The sequence below is a fragment of the Callospermophilus lateralis genome, chromosome 6, assembly GCF_048772815.1.
Source record: "Callospermophilus lateralis isolate mCalLat2 chromosome 6, mCalLat2.hap1, whole genome shotgun sequence".
NCBI classification, from domain to species: Eukaryota; Metazoa; Chordata; class Mammalia; order Rodentia; family Sciuridae; genus Callospermophilus; species Callospermophilus lateralis.
Window position 1 is genome coordinate 103,027,298 of NC_135310.1, and position 18,172 is coordinate 103,045,469.

At 39.1% G+C, this 18,172-nt stretch overlaps 1 protein-coding gene across 3 annotated transcripts in view; it reads left to right on the forward strand.

The window, feature by feature from the left end:
• The window catches only part of LOC143401310 (glutathione S-transferase alpha-3-like), a 34,810-nt gene that overhangs the window by 15,926 nt on the left and 712 nt on the right, over positions 1-18,172 (forward strand). Inside the window, exons 3-6 of one of the 3 annotated variants that reach the window (XM_076858602.2) lie at positions 4,642-4,693; positions 5,627-5,759; positions 14,631-14,772; positions 17,283-17,414. In XM_076858602.2, the coding sequence (XP_076714717.2) occupies positions 4,642-4,693; positions 5,627-5,759; positions 14,631-14,772; positions 17,283-17,414 (459 nt within the window). Of the gene's footprint in view, positions 1-4,561; positions 4,694-5,626; positions 5,760-14,630; positions 14,773-17,282; positions 17,415-18,172 lie in introns of all 3 variants that reach the window. The other 2 variants (XM_076858603.2, XM_076858604.2) reach the window with 2 other exon arrangements.

Genomic DNA, 18,172 nt, shown 5'->3' on the forward strand with positions numbered 1-18,172 from the left:
TGCCAATTATTAAGAGATTTGCAGGCTTGATCTAATAAATAGTTAATATATCTTCTCATCAAAGAGCATAAACATTAAAAATAATTTAAGAAACATATCACAATTTGTGGAACTTTTTTGACTTGTTTTTTTTAAATTGTAAAACACAATTTATGGAATTTATTCAAAACTAGAACCATAAATATTCATTATTTGATGATGCTAAATTATTATTTATTATTAATTTTTAAAAATTGTATATATGACAGTGGAATGTATTACAATTCTTATTACACATATAGAGCACAATATTTCATGTCTCTGGTTGTATACAAAGCATATTCATACCAATTCTTGTCTTCATACATGTACTTTGGATAATGATGACCATAACATTCCACCATCATTTCTAACCCCATGCCCTCTCCCTTCCCCTCCAGCCCCTCTGCCCTATCTAGAGTTTGTCTATTCCTCCCATGATCCCCCTCCCTACTCCACTATGAATCGGCCTCCTTATATCAGAGAAAACATTTGGCATTTGTTTTTTGGGGATTGGCTAACTTCACTTAGCATTATCTTCTCCAATTCCATCCATTTACCTGCAAATACCATGATTTTATTCTCTTTTATTGCTGAATAATATTCCATTATGTATATATACCACTTTTTTTTTATCCATTCATCTGTTGAATGGCATCTAGATTGATCCCACAATTTAGCTATTGTGAACTGTGCTGCTAAAAACATTGATGTGGCTGTGTCCCTGTAGTATGCTGTTTTTAAGTCCTTTGGGTATAGACCAAGGAGTGGGATAACTGGGTCAAGTGATGGTTTCATTCCCAATTTTTCAAGGAATCTCCATACTGCTTTCCATATTGGCTGAATCAATTTGCAGTCCCACCAGCAGTGTATGAGTGTACCTATTTCCCCGCATCCTCGCTAACACTTATTGTTGTTTGTATTCATAATAACTGCCATTCCACCTGGAGTGAGATGAAATCTTAGAGTAGTTTTGATTTGCATTTCTTACTTGCTAGCAATGATGAACATTTTTTCATATATGTATTGATTGATTGTATATCATCTTCTGAGAAGTGTTCGTTCAGTTCCTTGGCCCATTTATTGATTGGGATATTTGTGTATTTTTTTTTGGTGTTCAGTTTTTTGAGTTCTTTATAAACCCTAGAGATTAGTGCTCTATCTGATGTGTGAGGGGTAAAAATTTGCTTCCAGGGTGTAGGCTCTCTGTTCACCTCATAGATTATTTCTTTTCTGAGAAGAAAGTTTTTAGTTTGATTCCATCCCATTTATTGATTCTTGTACAAACATATTGTACAGCTATAAATATTTTTTATCTTTATAATATTTTTTGCTTTTAATATTTTTATGTTAACTTAAATTTTTGTGTGTTAAAAACTAAGACATATGCACACATTATAAAGGTTCAGAATCATAAATATCATGGTCTTCTACCTCCATATCTGGTCCCACTGAAGGTTTCAGGACAGTAACATGCATGGCTCTGTCACCTCCTGTGATCAAAGTGACCAGCCACTAAGGACCTGTTTGATGCTCATCCTGAGGAGGTATCACTGTGCAGAAATATATCCATGATGCTTTGCATGGTTGACTTCTTTTTTCCATCATATAGATTTATTTGAAACAGATAGTACGCCATGAAAATTATTCTCTATTAATGAAAACTTTCCCAAGTTGGTAGTTCTTTTCAAATTTTAAAGGAGTTTGTTGAGGCCTCAAACCTTCCCTGTGAATTTGTTTTCTTCCATAGTTTTCTATTATCTTGCCCTTCTTCAGCTGTGCATTCACTAAGTGACAGAAAATTTTCAGTTATCATTGTATTGCACTACCTTTGTATAAGCAGTCCATGTTTGAACAAAACATTGTTATGTGGTACTTGACTGTACATGATAGTTTGGATTTTTTTCAAATTACTTAATAGAAGGAGAGCAAGTGGGTGAATAGATGAAAAGCTGTTGGCTTGAATTGATCATTGTTGAAGTATATAAGGAGCAAAGTTACATTCTTTTGATTTTGTACATATCAAAAATTTTCATAATAGAATTTAAATGTACAATATCAGAAAAAGGAATGCATTTAAAGTGAAAATACATACCACACATGAAGGATGGGGCAGGAGACAGTAACAAACTGCCAGTTAACCATAGGACATATTCATTCAGCAATAATTTTGTGGAGCACTTAAAGAACCAAGTCCTGTGTGAGGTCCTAGGGATACACAATGAATTTCACAGACAAGGCCCTGCCCTTGGGCAACCTATGTGTCTACAAGGGACAAGATCAAGCATCTTGCAGGATTCCAAGACCATTTTTGCTAGCAGGATCCTGTAGGTTTCTCTGTGACTCAGCTGAGTGCTGTCCTCTAGAGGCAACACTGAGAAGATGGTAATTAGTCCAGAGTAGAGGAAGAGGTAATGAACAAGGGTTTTCTGGGGAGGAAGTCCTGGACAAACGCAGGAAATCTTGTATTCAGGTGGCAGCAGAAAACATGGGCTTCAGAGTGCAGTCATGTCCCTTTAGAGGAACTTCAACTTCACAGCAATGTGTTTACCAAAGTCTTGAAATGACATTTTCTCCATTCTTCCAAGAGCACATAGACTTTAACCTTATTCTTTCTCAATTTCTTGGAGAAACAAGGACACAAGAAATAAAAACTGCTTATCATCCTAGTTGTTTCTTCCTGTAAAGGAGCCCTCTGGTTTCACAATCTTCCAGGTGATACCTTTTAGTCTCAGAGATGCATTCCAATCCTCTGGGGAGGAGGAGCTCAGGATAGGAGAGGAGAAAGGGGGTGATGCCAACAGCTTCCTCTTCTCTATCCTAGCTGACTAAAGAGGGTAGTAGTGGGCAAGGGGTGGCTGGAGACCCTTACTCAGGACTCTTGGGCTGTCTGTGCCCAGAAGTTGATCATTACAGCCCCATCCATCCCTGTCAGCCTCAAAGTCAACATCACACTTGCCCACCCCTCTCACCTTGGCCACCTGCCATGACCACCCATCACCTCTATGTTTTCTATAAATTGGATGCTTGGTAAACTGCTATCCCACACCTCCTCATTGTCTCTGTGATATGATCCTATATGATCATATAGATCCACAAGAAACTATTCCAAAAAGCATTCTAGAAAACCCCAATATTTGGACTTTTCACTATCAAGAATTCCATTAAAGTACATTAGCCACTGCAAACACCAGTGCTCTTTATTATTTGATTTATGTGGATCAGACCTGTATCATGTGTTTTGAAAACACTGAAATATTCTATTTAAGACAAGGATCCAACATAATTTTACAGATGAGCCACATGAGACTTAGAAATGTGAAGCGATTATCCCTAGGTCACACAGCTAATATGAGACAGAGTCACAGCTGGAACCAAGTCATATTAACATCAAAATCCAGTCTTCCATGGACTTTAGGTTGAAAGATTCTGCCTAGTAAGCTAATTTCATATTTGTATTACATACAGGCCACCACTTGGAACATCTGATCAACTAGAAACATCCCTTCTTACTGGCTGCCAATCCAATCTGAGTGACTTAACATAAGGCTTAAAGTACATGGTCATCTGTATTAGTATAACTAAAAGTTTTTTTAAAGGAGGATATGGTGAAATAGCCAGCTGTCTTTCAAAATGCAAATAATGACTTATATTTATTAAGAACTTAATAGACACCTAGTACATTTTTTAGTCATTTGCAGGCCTTAGTGATTTACTCCATAAATCAACCAAAACATAGGCATTATAAATAAACCCAGTTTATTGAAAATAAATAAATAAAACCATTTTATGGATTAGAGTACTGAAGCATAAGGAAATTCAGTAAATTGTCCAAGGTCAAGATGCGAGGACATTAAAGAAGTGACACTCAACCCACACAATCATATCAAAAACTAAAATTTTTAGAGAAAAAAATATGAGTTTGGGGACTCCAATTGTTTCCTAAAATTTGGAACTCTATTATAAATGCCCCACATTTTCCAGAAGAGGCAATTCTAGCTTTAAGAGTAAAAGTTGTATAAAAACTAGAACCCATGGGGCTAGGGATATAGCTTAGTTGGTAGTGTGCTTGCCTCACATGTACAAGGTCCTAGGTTCAATTCCCATCATCATAAATAAATAAATAAAAACTAGAACTCGTTTCACCAATGGCAGGAATGCTGGGACTGTGGTGATATTAGTTACAGTGGAGACTTGATTGTGGCAGAATGTTAAATGGTTGTGGGTCTATGGCATATCTCATGCTACAGATGCACCCAACCCCGTTCTGATCTTAGAGACAGGTTTCCTGAGATATTGCAACTCACAACAAGAAAAGATTCTCAGTTGTCCTCCTTCCAATGAGATTCCTCCCAAATCATGACCTATGAATGGACATAGAATGGAGGCAAAGTGAACTACAAAAACAACTATTTTTGTGACTGATTCCGTTTCTCTTTTTCTTTTTTCTTTTCTGTGCATTTTTGATGGATCTAATACAAATTACAAATGTCTTCATCAGCTACCAAGCTAAAAAATCTTTCCCCCTTCATATTATGTACAGAAAGAAGCCATCCAAGTTGAAAAGCATCTGTTGCCATGGAATGCACTAATAAAGATTCATTTACTGGTTTTGCTTTCCAGTTTGAAGAGAACTTGGTGAAAAATCGAGAAGACATGAAAAAGTTAATAAAAAGTAAGAACAAATATCTAAATGCCTCTTAAGAGGGTTCCTAATAGAAGATTTAAACACTATGCAATCACTATGTGTTTCTAAGGATGGTAGTGTTGGTAGTGGAGAAGCAGAGAGTGGTAAAAATATAAGATCTGGCAAATCTCAGTGTTAAAAAGTGTGAGACCCATTATGTGAATACTTGCTAAGGAACCATTCCAAGGTCCTGTAAATCCCTCTCCTTTCTTTTTTATGCTTTCTGCTCTATGACTGAGCTTCAAGCAGCTCAGGATCCCACACCTCCCTTCCCATCCAAGCATGCACAGGGACATTCATTAGATGACAGGAGCAGAAATGGCTCCAGCAATCAACTTCAGATCTTTTCTTTAAGGGGTTTGACAAGGTGACTACCCAAGTGCACTGCAGAATTGATAATGTGACTGTGCTGAATATGGAAGTCCAGGTGAAGGAGTGAGGAGGCAAAGAGCTCTTCCCTTCTGCCAGCCGTGGGGTGAGGAACACAAGGTCCAACCTGCACGCACTGTCCAATGCTGTCTTTGGAAAAGCACACAGAGAGGCCCACATAGAAATCTCTCTGAACTGTCCTTGATGTCATGAACGCCATGAGACTGTGCAAAATTCCTATGTTGAATGGAAATGGCTCCTGCCCTATCACTGGTTCCCCATTTTCTTCCTAAAATATCCATGAAAATGAACTAAACACACAAATATTCAAATGTGTCTAGATGGATGGGAAATTAAAACATCAATGGAATAATAGGCTAAAAGTAAGAAGATGGAAAAGAAAAAAAAAGCTAAAAATAAAATAGTATCTTACTTGAAAATTTACCAAGCAATAATTTTTCCCTTTTGCATCTTCATTTTCACAACTGTTATACCCTGTGAACACGTCTGACCCATAGACATCTCATTCTGTTTGTTTTCTCCTTCCACAAGATGGGAGTTTGATGTTCCAGCAGGTGCCCATGGTGGAGATCGATGGGATGAAGCTGGTGCAGACCAGAGCCATTCTCAACTACGTTGCTGCCAAATACAATCTCTATGGGAAGGACATAAAGGAGAGAGCCCTGTACGGTATATTTTCTATTTTTGCACATAACACAAGAAGCATTTAGGTCCTTCCTTGAGTGAGAAAAACCAAGGCAGGGAGATCCTGACAAGCACCAGGCTGACCCTGGGCATAAACACTGAGGTCAGTATGGGAGAGTGCTGTGGAGATGTAGGAAGAGTAAGCATGGAGTGGATTCAGGACAGTGTCATGTAGAGAGGACGCAGTTCATGGAAGCTTGCAAATCCTGAGGAACTATGAATTCAGGAAGATGGTGGAATCCTGATTCCATTTGTGCCGCTGTCTGGCTGGGCACAAGATCATGAGCCACTCAAACAGGAACAAACTTTATTTGAAAAAACCGCCAATACCACGTCCGTGCCCGGGAAGCTTCCCGATCCCCCCACGCGGCGTTCCGCCGGTTCCTTCCCGGAACTCCAGCGCAAGCGCCTCCCCCAGAATTCCCTCCTACTGCACTTTCCCAACCAATGGGAACTCTCCAGGAGTCCCGCAGCAGGAGTCCGGTATCCATATGAATGTAATTTTTAACATAATCATATCATCTCAATGGCTAGCTGGCATCACCTTTCAATCAAAAATGCCATGCATCATATTAATTGGCTGTGGCTCCCAGCATCTCCCCCCTTCTGTTTAATTAAGCAACAAGTAATGTGGCTAGGGACCGTGCCTGTTAGGTTTGTCCAATTCAACATATGGTTCTTACCCGTCATTGGAAAACTGACCTTTAGGCGTCAGCCTCCTGTCTTAGGTTGATACCACTGCAATTGGATCATACCCGTCACTGACTACCGGTCCAGCATATAGCCATACTTGTGGATAGGCCTATGCACCAGTAGGGGGGTGAGGTTCTTTGCCTCACCTCTGTTGGCCCCCAGATTTGGCCTTGGTGCCAGTGGGGGGGTGAGGTTCTTTGCCTCACCTCTGTTGGCCCCCAAAATTAGACCATCACTAGTAGAAGGGAGGAGGATACAGAAATGCCACAACACCAAATCAATTGACGACTCCTAGGGAAAATTGCATCACTGGTGACACATCAGCAAAGATACGCCAGCATTACCATAATTTGTTGTATCAACAGATAGATCACAGGGCATACAAGTGATACATAGTCCCGGCAAGTTTTGTAAGCAGTTCAAAGTGGAGGAATCTATCAATATGTCCATTTCCTCCCAAGATCATTGATGTATCAGTTTATACAGTTTGTTGTGATAATATTTGAAGAAGTTGTAGTTTGGTTTCATCTTTGTCTTCACTGGCACTGGGATGAAAAATAGGAATTCTGACAATGATGTTAAAGAGAGAAAGAAAAAAAAATGTAACATTTTAACAGGTACTAAGAAAACTTTTTTTTTTTTTAGAACAATTTACATTATCTTGAACAGAATTATTAAATATAATGAAAAGGAAAGATGAAAATAAACAAACAGATTTGTTAACCTGCTTATTTGTACACATATTAAAATAATTTTTAACAGCTGTTTACCCAATTTAAATTAAACCATTAAAATTACGCGAATAATAAAAGGTACTTGGATCCATTTTTTTTATGAGCACTCCTCATATATGATCTATGGACATACGCACATATAGACATATAACACAAAACAGAAGTGTGCACATATAACATACAACACATAAGACAATAGTAAAGGCCTTGTAGTTTCACCTAGGTGAAATCTCCATTGCAATGTTAAAAACTCCACAGTCAAAAAATAAAACTGATCAGAAAAACATCAACCTAGGTCTGTATGAGCTCAAAAATAAAATAGAACTTTATGATGTGGGAAAAAGCAATAATAAAATAGATATTGAAAAAAGCATCCTGGTTAATCACTGTCGCAGATGTAAAAATGGCCAAGCTGGAGTTCTGGATATCAGCTGTTATGGATTTGAGTCAAATCATCTTCTTTTCGATCTGTAGAAATCGTTTTGGTTAGTCTTTCTGGAATCCAAATCGGCTGCTGTTCTCCCTGTGGAAACACGCAAACAGAGCCCCGACTCCAGACAATTACTGGGTCAGGACCTTTCCATTGTCCTGTTAGAATATCTTTCCAAAGAACTTTAGGCTTATGCACATTTTTTTGGATACATATGCCTTTCCGCAGCACTAAGTCCTGATGAATCCAAATTTAAAAAGTTTAGAGTAAAGAGGGTTATTTTAAGTTTATCTTTGGGGGATATATACCCCTTTCCAATTCCCTCCTTTTGTTTTAATAAGTACATTTTAATAGTTTGATGAGCTCTTTCAACTATGCCTTGTCCCTGTGGATTGTATGGAATTCCTGTTATGTGAGTAATGCCAAATGATGAGCAGAATTGTTTAAAAGAGGTAGAAGCATAACCAGGACCGTTATCTGTTTTTAACTGTTTTGGAACGCCCACAGTGGCAAAATTTTGTAAGCAATGAGCTATAACATCTTTAGTTTTTTCTCTGGCATGAAGGGAGCCCATCAAAAATCCAGAAGAAGTATCGACTGTAACATGCAAATATTTTAATTTTCCAAATTCTGGCAAGTGTGTGACGTCCATCTGCCAAATATGGTTAGGTATCAGTCCTCTAGGATTGACTCCAAGATTAACTTGTGGTAAAAATGTCACACAATTTTGACATTGTTTTATTATATGTCTGGCTTGTTCTTTAGTTATTTTAAAACATTTTTGTAAAGTATTAGCATTGACATGGAACCTTTTATGAAAATTTATAGCTTCTTCTATTGTGGAGAAAATATGTATGTCATGTGTAGATTTATCTGCTAATTCATTGCCCAAACTAAGGGCTCCAGGCAATCCTGTATGTGCCCTGATATGTCCTATAAAGAATGGATCTTTTCTGTCCCAGATTAGACTTTGTATAGTGGAAAACAAAGAGAAAACAGTAGAAGAAGGGGAAATCCTACCTGCATCTTCAAGGGATACTATAGCATTAACTACATATTGACTATCAGAAAATAAATTAAATACAGAATCTTTAAACATCATAAAAGCTTGTAATACTGCATTAAGCTCTACCTTTTGAGCTGATTGTTTGGGTACTAAAAATGTAAAAGTTTGATCAGGGGTAACTACTGCTGCTGTACCATTATTTGACCCATCAGTGAATATATTTGGAGCATTCATGATAGGGGTCTTTCTTGTCATTTTTGGAAAAACTACAGGATGCTTAGACCAAAAAGACAACAAAGGATTAGATGGCAAGTGATTATCAAATGAAACATTAGATTTACACATGATTATTGCCCAAGTATTTAACTCATTGGCTAACTCATCAATTTGATCCATAGTATATGGAGTAATAATTTTATTGGGAGAAATCCCAAACACTCCCTTTGCTGCTTTTATTCCTTTGAGTATTAATTGTCCTACAGCCTCAGGATATCTAGTAAGAATAGTATTAGGAGAATAAGATAAATGTATCCACAATAATGGACCTTCTTGCCAAAATACTCCTGTAGGAATATTTTTTGTTGGTAGTACAATAAATAATAAAGGCAAACTTATATCAATTCTATCCAAGTGCATATTTTCCATATATGTTTCAATGATTTTTAATGCCTTTCTTGCTTCAGGCGTTAACATGCGGGGTGAATTTGGATCTGATGAACCTTTTAGGATATCAAATAAAGGTCCTAGCTCTCCTGTTGGTATGCCTAGATAAGGCCTTATCCAATTTATGTCTCCCAATAACTTTTGAAAGTCATTAAGTGATTTGAGTTGATCTACTCGTATTTGAATTTTTGGTGGATGGACCATGGTTGAGGATAACAGGACTCCTAGATAATTAATTGGAAGATTTAATTGTACTTTATCTATTGCTATCTCTAGATTATAACCTTTTAATAAATTTGTAAGTGTGGCATAACATTCTAGCAGTGTGTTTTTATCTTTATGTGCCAATAACATATCATCCATATAGTGAAATATTTGTAGTTCAGGATTTTGATTTCTAAGTGGTTGGATTGCTTTGTTAACATAAATTTGACACATAGTTGGACTATTAGCCATCCCCTGAGGGAGTACTTTCCATTCATATCTCTGATCAGGACCTTCATGATTTAGTGCAGGGATAGTAAATGCAAAATGTGGACTATCCTCAGGATGAATTGGAATTGAAAAAAAACAATCTTTAATATCTATAGCTAAAACATACCAGGTTTTTGGTAAAGCAGACAATTGGGGAATCCCTGATTGAGCAGGTCCCATAATAACCATCTCATTATTAATGGCTCTTAAATCTTGTAATAATCTCCATTTACCAGATTTTTTTTTAATGACAAAAATGGGAGTATTATGGGGAGATATGGAAGGTTGTATATGTCCTTTCGCTAATTGTTGTTTGACCAGACAGATCATGGGCTACTTGTATATTTTCTTTAGTTAGGGGCCACTGAGGAACCCACACTGGTCTTTCTGATTTCCAAGTAATTTTTATTGTCTCAGTGGCCCTTTCTGAAAATCCAACCCATGTCTGTCTGTTCCTTGATCTATTTGAATTGGTGCTGCTATATTTTGTCCTTGTTTTCCTAATCTTTTTTCTTTTTTAAAACCTTGTCTAGCCCTAGTAGTGGGCGCATTAGGATTGATGTTATTTGTTAACGTCAAACCTAATTGATCTAGGACATCTCGTCCCCATAAATTTATAGGAAGATGATCCAATACATATGGCTGTATAGTTCCCTCACATCCTTCAGGATCCTTCCAATCTAATACCATTGCACTTCTATGGGGATTAGTAGCCACTCCTAGGCCTCGAAGCGTTTGAGTGGCTTGTTGTAATGGCCAATGTTTTGGCCATTCCTGACTAGATATGATCCTAAGGTCTGCACCTGTGTCCAGTAGCCCATTAAAGTCGTGTCCTTGAATATTTAGTTTTAGCATGGGGCGAGAATCTAAATTTAAAGACAGCATAGCCCAATCTACACCTGTGGAGCCCAATCCCCTGGTACCTCTTTCTACAGTACGACTGGAAAATTTATCATGTAGGCTGGGTATTATTAGTAACTGTGCTATTCTATCCCCTGGTGAGATAACTGATATGCCTCTGGAGAACTAGCTATAATTTTTATTTCACCTTCATAATCGGGATCAATTACCCCGGGACTTATCATAAGTCCTGTTAGTGTAGAAGAACTGCGTCCCAATAATAAGCCTACCGTTCCTTGGGGAAGAGGTCCTTTTACTCCTGTGGGAATGATTTGAACTCCCATCTCTGGAGTTAGTACTGCTCTTGCAGAGGCGCAGATGTCCAGCCCTGCGCTCCCTCTAGTTTGTCTGATGAGGGATTTAATGGATAATGTGTCCTGGGCACTACCTTGATGGTGCTGCTGGGTTCCTCCATTGCCCCGTATATTTGTGGTTTTGGGCCCCGGAGCATTGGGCCCTTTAGTCCGTTTTTTGGCAATGGAGCCTGATGCCTTTCTCCACGGTATCGTGGGTAAACACTTGATCCTTGTCCGTTTTTTGATAACGGAGTGCCCTCTATGGTGGTTTGAGAACGGCATTCATTAGCCCAATGTCTCCCTCTACGGCATCGTGGGCAAATACCTGGTATTCTATTCCTTTGATACCTAGCTTTGTTAAACCCTCCTCCTATGGGGCAATTCCTTTTAAAATGTCCTGTCTGATCACAATTGTAGCATGTTTTTGGCCTGGCATCTAAAGCCTGTTGTACTGCTGCTAAGACTTGTCCTTGTTCATTAATGTCTCTACATAATTTAATATATGTGTTTAAATCTTCATGTTTCCATGCTCTAATGACCTCTCTGCAGCAACGATTTGCTTGGTCATAAGCCAGTTGTTTTATAAATGGCATTGCCTGTTCTACATCTCCAAATATTCTAGAAGCTGTCTGAATAAGCCTATCTACAAATTCAGCGTAAGGTTCGTTAGTTCCTTGTATTACCTTAGATAACTGTCCTTGTAAATCTCCATGCCCCTGTAAAGTTTTCCATGCCCTAACTGCATCTGCAGCAATTTGTGCGTATACACCAGGATCATATTCAATTTGTTGCCGTTGACCCTCATAAGGTCCCTTTCCTAACAACATCTCCAGATTTCTTTGAGGGTAACCGGCTGCTGTATTTCGCCTAGCTGTCTCCATGCAGAATTCCTCATTGGCAACCTTCCATAACAAATATTGTCCTCCATTTAGCACAGATCGACACATGTTAGCCCAATCTGCTGGTGTCATGTCTAAGTTGGTAATAGATTCGACCATGCTTATGGTGAAGGGTGCTTGCAGGCCATAGGTTGTTACAGCCTCCTTTAATTGCTTTACTGTTTTGAAATCTAAAGCACGGTGAATTCGTTGCCCTCCTGCCTGCTCAAGTACAGGGCATGTTAGTCTTTGGGATCTTGCCTTAGGATTTTGTGCATCAACTACGGGAATTGAGGGCCACTCAGCTCTAGGTGGAGCTGTTGGTTGAATTACGCTCTCTGGTGATAGAACGGAGTTAGTAGCAGCCTCCTGTTGTAACTCCCCACTTGATGGTCGTTTTTCCTCTAAGCTTTCTTTCTTCAAATTTTCCTCTGTCTGACTAGCTGGAGAGACCTTCTCTTTTGCTTGACCTGACATGTTTTCTACCACAGTTTGGACCTCTAACAATTTACTTAACAGTTTTTCGGTTTGTTTTTTACTAGTTTCTAATCTACTATAAAGGTAGCGCAACCCAATAAGGTAGCATAAAACAAAACCGAAACAGAATGAAACAAAAACGGAGCAAAGAATAGTTGTATCAATTTTCTCTTTCTCCGGGCCAAACAACTTCAAGCCTTGAGCCAACCATTTTTCCCAGTTTGCCTGAGAAAATTCTAGGGATAGGCAGCTTGAAACAAAAACAAAATAAATCAAAAGAAGAACACATTGTTTTTTGAAATGGTCACCCATTCTGTCGCCTTCCCTCAGGGGCGAGCAATTTTACTCACCTCCAAGCTTCAGGCGCTCCCCGTACAGGGCCACCAGTTGCCGCTGTCTGGCTGGGCACAAGATCACGAGCCACTCAAACAGGAACAAACTTTATTTGAAAAAACCGCCAATACCACGTCCGTGCCCGGGAAGCTTCCCGATCCCCCCACGCGGCGTTCCGCCGGTTCCTTCCCGGAACTCCAGCGCAAGCGCCTCCCCCGGAATTCCCTCCTACTGCACTTTCCCAACCAATGGGAACTCTCCAGGAGTCCCGCAGCAGGAGTCCAGTATCCATATGAATGTAATTTTTAACATAATCATATCATCTCAATGGCTAGCTGGCATCACCTTTCAATCAAAAATGCCATGCATCATATTAATTGGCTGTGGCTCCCAGCACATTTGCTTAGCTTAGAGGTTAAACTATGAAATAGCTTGGGACAGGGGAAGAGTTTGAGTGTCTAGACTTGAAGGCCTGAGAAGGAAGGATCTGAAGCACCTGATTTTCCATTTCCAGAAAGTACAAGACTCACAGGCAGGAACCTAAGCTATCCTCTTCTTCTACAGATGGGTCAGCTTGATGAGAGTTGGTGGAGTCTGGTGTCAAGACATGAAGGTGACCCAAAGCTTTTCATGTAGATTTGAAGAAGCCCACTGATTCAGCACTGGGGTTTAGGTCTCCTCCCTCCTGGGCTGGAACTGCTTTACTGAAAATAAAATCTTGTATAAATCTGTGGAAAGTTCCTCAAAAAGTAAGAGTTATCAATACCCCAGAAATTCCAGTACTAGGGATATACCCAAGAGGAATAAAAATTCTGAGTAGTATTTCTATACATATGTTCATAGGTACATTGTTCAAGATATCAAAAAAGTGGAAATAAACTAAAGGTGCAACAGATGAATAGATGAAGGAAAGATTCTTCAGTTATACCATGGAATAGTATTTGCTGTGCAAAGAGATGAAGTATGATGCATATGGCAAAATGGATGAACACTGACAACATTATGTCACATAAAAGAAATCAGACCCAAGAGGCCACATATTATATGGTTTCTTTAGTATGAATGTGTAGAACACTCATATCCACAGGGACAGAAAATAGATTAGTAGTTTCTAGAGCTGGTGGAAGAGGTGGTATACATTTTTTTTGTAATCCATCCAACATGGTAAAAATGTTTTGGAACTGGAGAGTGTTGATATTTGCAGAATTCTGTGAATGTACTAAAAAAAAAGTCACTGAATAGTAGACTTTAATTGGGTGACAATTATGACATGAATATTTATTAACAAAGCAGCTATTTAAAAAAGAATTTTTGGAAAGCCTATTTGAAACAAAAGAAATAAAACTCTCTTATATTATGCACTTTTTGTAACCATATAAAGAATTGCACCAAGTCAGGGAATGTCTTGGGTGGGATCCCAAGAAATGCAAACATGATTAGCATTGGGCAACAGTACATGGAAAGAGTTAGGGAACGTGATCTATGGGAAATAACTGAAAGAACTCCTGACATTGCACATGAAAATGAGCCCAGGCTGTAATAAGATGAGAGAAGGGGAAGGACTTGTCTGAAAGGCTGGGTCGGGGACTGTCTTGAGCTGACCTAGGAGACAGGGGTTTAGCTACTGGAATCACACTAAGTTTTGCAGAACACACCGCATCAGAGGAAGAATCCCTGTTTGTACCACCAGTAGTTAGAGACGGTAAGTTCTCTCAAGACTGTCCCTGAGAACTCAATGGTGCTATTTGATTATTTGATCATGTGTATAACAGATATTTTAGAAATACAACTGCCCTTAGGTTGCTCTAAGAAGCAAATATTAATCTATAAGTACTGGCTTATGGAAGGTGTCCACTGGAGGTGAATTCCTTTGCTACCACATGATGCTGTAATCTCTAAGGCTTTTGAAGTATAAAATATGGGGCAAGAGGCATTTGACAGAGTGCTTTATTGTGTTTTGTTTTCAGCATTGATATGTATTCAGAAGGTGTGGCAGATTTGAATGAAATAATTCTTCATTACCCCTTCCTTCCACCTGGGGACAAAGATGAAAGCCTTACTCAGATCAAAGAGAAATCTAGAAATCGTTATTTTCCTGGCTTTGAGAAGGTAAGTGGAAGCTGTTTTCTCGCTGAGGCCACTAAGAGTTTAGAGAGTGTCTTAGTCCTAACAGGTATCTTAGCACTTAGAACTGCTATGTGAACGGCACCATATATATGGTGAGTATTGGTTTATGCAACAGACCTTTCCTGGGCATGAAGGTACGTGGCTGTAGTTCCATCTCCTTGGGAGGCTGGAGCTGGAGCATCCTGAGTTAGAGTACAGTTTGACCAACATAATGAGAACTTGTCTCAAAACAAAACAAACAACAACAAAACCCCAAAAAAGGAAAAAGAAAAATGTTTATTTCTCATAGTTCTAGAGGCTGAGAAGTACCAGATCAAAGCCCTGAAGGACTGGTATCTGGCAAGCTCTGCTTCTTAGTTCATGCATGGCTGACTCCTGGCTGTGTCCTCACATGGCAGCTGGGTCAAGGGAGCTCTCAAGATCCCATTATAAAAACACTAGTGCCATTCTTGAGAGCTCTTTCTATAGGATCTAATTACATTCCAAAGTCACCAGCTGCTAAAAGTATCATATTGAGTTGAGATCACAACATATGAATTTGGGGAACCACCGATTTCATTCCATAACAGATGCAGGAGAAAAACAGAGTCTGGGATTCCTTAGGCATTGGCCTTCACTTCCAGAAGGACTTCTTTCATGTCGACTTAGTACCCTTCCATTCAAGGCATTGTGCACACACAGACTTTGAACAGCCATTGTACTAGTCATAACAAAGTTAAAATTTTCAAAAAATTTTGTTTTACTGTAATCCAATCTAGAAATTTTTATGTGACAGAATTTCATGGTCATAATCAGCACTTGGGCTATGGGAAGATCTGAGCACATTGGGAGTTGGACTAGATCGTGCAAAGCAGCACAGTCTTCTGACTCAAGAGCAACATGATAAAAGCAACACATCAGGAAATCTCTGTTGCTGTGGGTAAGGAGACATGAGACCAGCTGCCCGTCAGGAGGGGACTGTAGTGTTTCAGGGATGGATAAGAAGTATCCACACAGGGATGGTGACAGAGGGATGTAGAGGAAGAGAAGATGAAGGGAAGATGTAAGAGAAAATGTTCTATAGAATTGAGGGACATGGCATTCAGATTTTTGAGGAAAGTTGCACAAAAGGTAGGAAATCAGGTTCCCTCATTATATACCTATATTACTAAGAATTTGAACATAAAGGGATACTATTTCAAGATAAAAATTACTTGAAATCATGTGACAAAAATTATAAAACAAAATTGACCATAACTGATACAGTAAACTTATAAATGAAAACTAACTACTTAATTCCCACTTGCAGAGTATTATACCATTCTGTCATTTTTCCATTCAGCAAATGTTAAATCAATTCTTGCATGTAAATCTCAGTCAAGGAGGTAAGAATTTGGGTATGATTAAATCCTCAAATTCACCCTCCTGGCCCTGTAGAGCTGATAGTTTAGGGCACATCACCTGATGACAGTTTTTCAGTGATTATAGCTAAGTCATCCATACCATGAAACCTAAGACTCCCTTGAACATAAATAAATAGTGCAAATTACATTATGAATTTGATCTTCTGTTTTATTGTTGTACCAAGCAATGATTTGTACTTCTTTATGTACACATAATCTGAAAGCATGCTTGACAAAACAATATTTTTCATTAGTAGTGCCATGTGTTATTTTCTCTTCTCTTAATTCATCATGATCTCAATATTACTAGGATATTTTAACAAATATCATATATTACCCAGAAAATTTTTGTGAAACTTTTAGATATCCAGAAACATTGAAAGAAAGTTCAAGAAGACAAAGATTCATTAAACTCCACGGAGACAGAAAAATTGCCTTTTTCATATGTATTCATTTCTTTATTTCTTTCTCCACAAATAAAACATCATTTTTCATGCATTTCAAAACAAGTTCTGGACATCAGTTCAGTTCATCCTTACATAATTCCACATACAGATTATGCCATAGTGTTAAGGGTTAGATCCAATGTCAGAAGACAGATGACAAACTGAAATGTAATTAGATTCCAGAGATATCACCAGGACATTAGGAAAGTAGACAAGAAGAGAAATGAAAACACTGAGATGATGTGCTCTTACGTGAAAGGTGTTGTCATGTAGATGGAACAGTTGCCCGTGGAATATTACATATAGAACAAAGGGGAAAGGAACATCCTCAAATTTCAGGACTGCACCCTGGTAGGGTGTGGAGCAGAGAAAAACATGGTGCAGCCCTTGGTGTGTGAGGAAGATGCAGGTCAGGGTGGGAGGTATGAACCATCCAGGGATATGGGTATGAGAATGAATGTCCCCTGGGCTTTAACAGAGCAGTGAGAAGAGCCCCACTTTTCACTCTCGCTCACGAGTCAGGGCCTGGAGAAAGATCTTCTGGGCAGATCCACACCTTCCCAGGAGGCAGCATATGGGGAAAGTTGAACTGAGAGGCTCTGGGACAAGCTGGGGCCCCAGTCTGGTTATGTGTGTTCATGACCTGACTCCTCCCATTCTGCAGGTGTTAAAGAGCCACGGAGAAGACTACCTGGTTGGCAACAGGCTGAGCAAGGCTGACGTTCTCCTCACTGAACTTCTCTACCACACAGAAGAGCTGGACTCCACTGTTCTGGCCAACTTCCCTCTACTGAAGGTGCTCTCTCTCAAGTCCTCATAGAGGCCCACACCTCCCATCATGAATCTAACATTTGGACACCAGGGCTGATGGTGTTCTGACTTCTAGTCATCCCAGGCTTCTTTCTTTCTATCTATCTATCTATCTATCTATCTATCTATCTATCTATTTCTCTCTCTCTCTCTCTCTCTCTCTCTCTCTCTCTCTCTCTCTCCTGACCCCTAAAAAATATTTTTTAGACCCTGGTTCTGAATAATGGAAACATCTTGTTAGCAAGGAAATGTGAGGTGGATGCTAAATTTTGCCTTCTATAATGAGAAAAAACAAGGGTCTAGCCTTCTCTTTACAGCCCACTATTCCACATGGGTTCTGATCATGATTCCTCTGGAATCCCTGTTATCCCACATATGCCCTTACCTTTGCACACTGAGTCTATCCAAGCAAGTCTCCTTCCATCTGTTCTTCCCTAGTTCGAGTACTTACCCTCAGACGTCATATTTCTCTCTGCAAACCTAACTCTCCTATCCCCATCCTCAACCACTCCCATCTTTATCTCTCAGTATGATAATTTGTAGTGGCTACCACCTGCATTTGCTGGTCTATTTCTATCATCATTACTAACTCAGTTTTCCTATATTGTCATCTCACCTGTTTGAGTGCTTCTCTGTATCTACATGTGACAGGCACAGTGTTTTTCCTTATATCATACAGCAGGAATGAATCTATAGGATTAAAGTATAAGGCAGAAAAGAAGATAGCCGGAACTATATACAGTT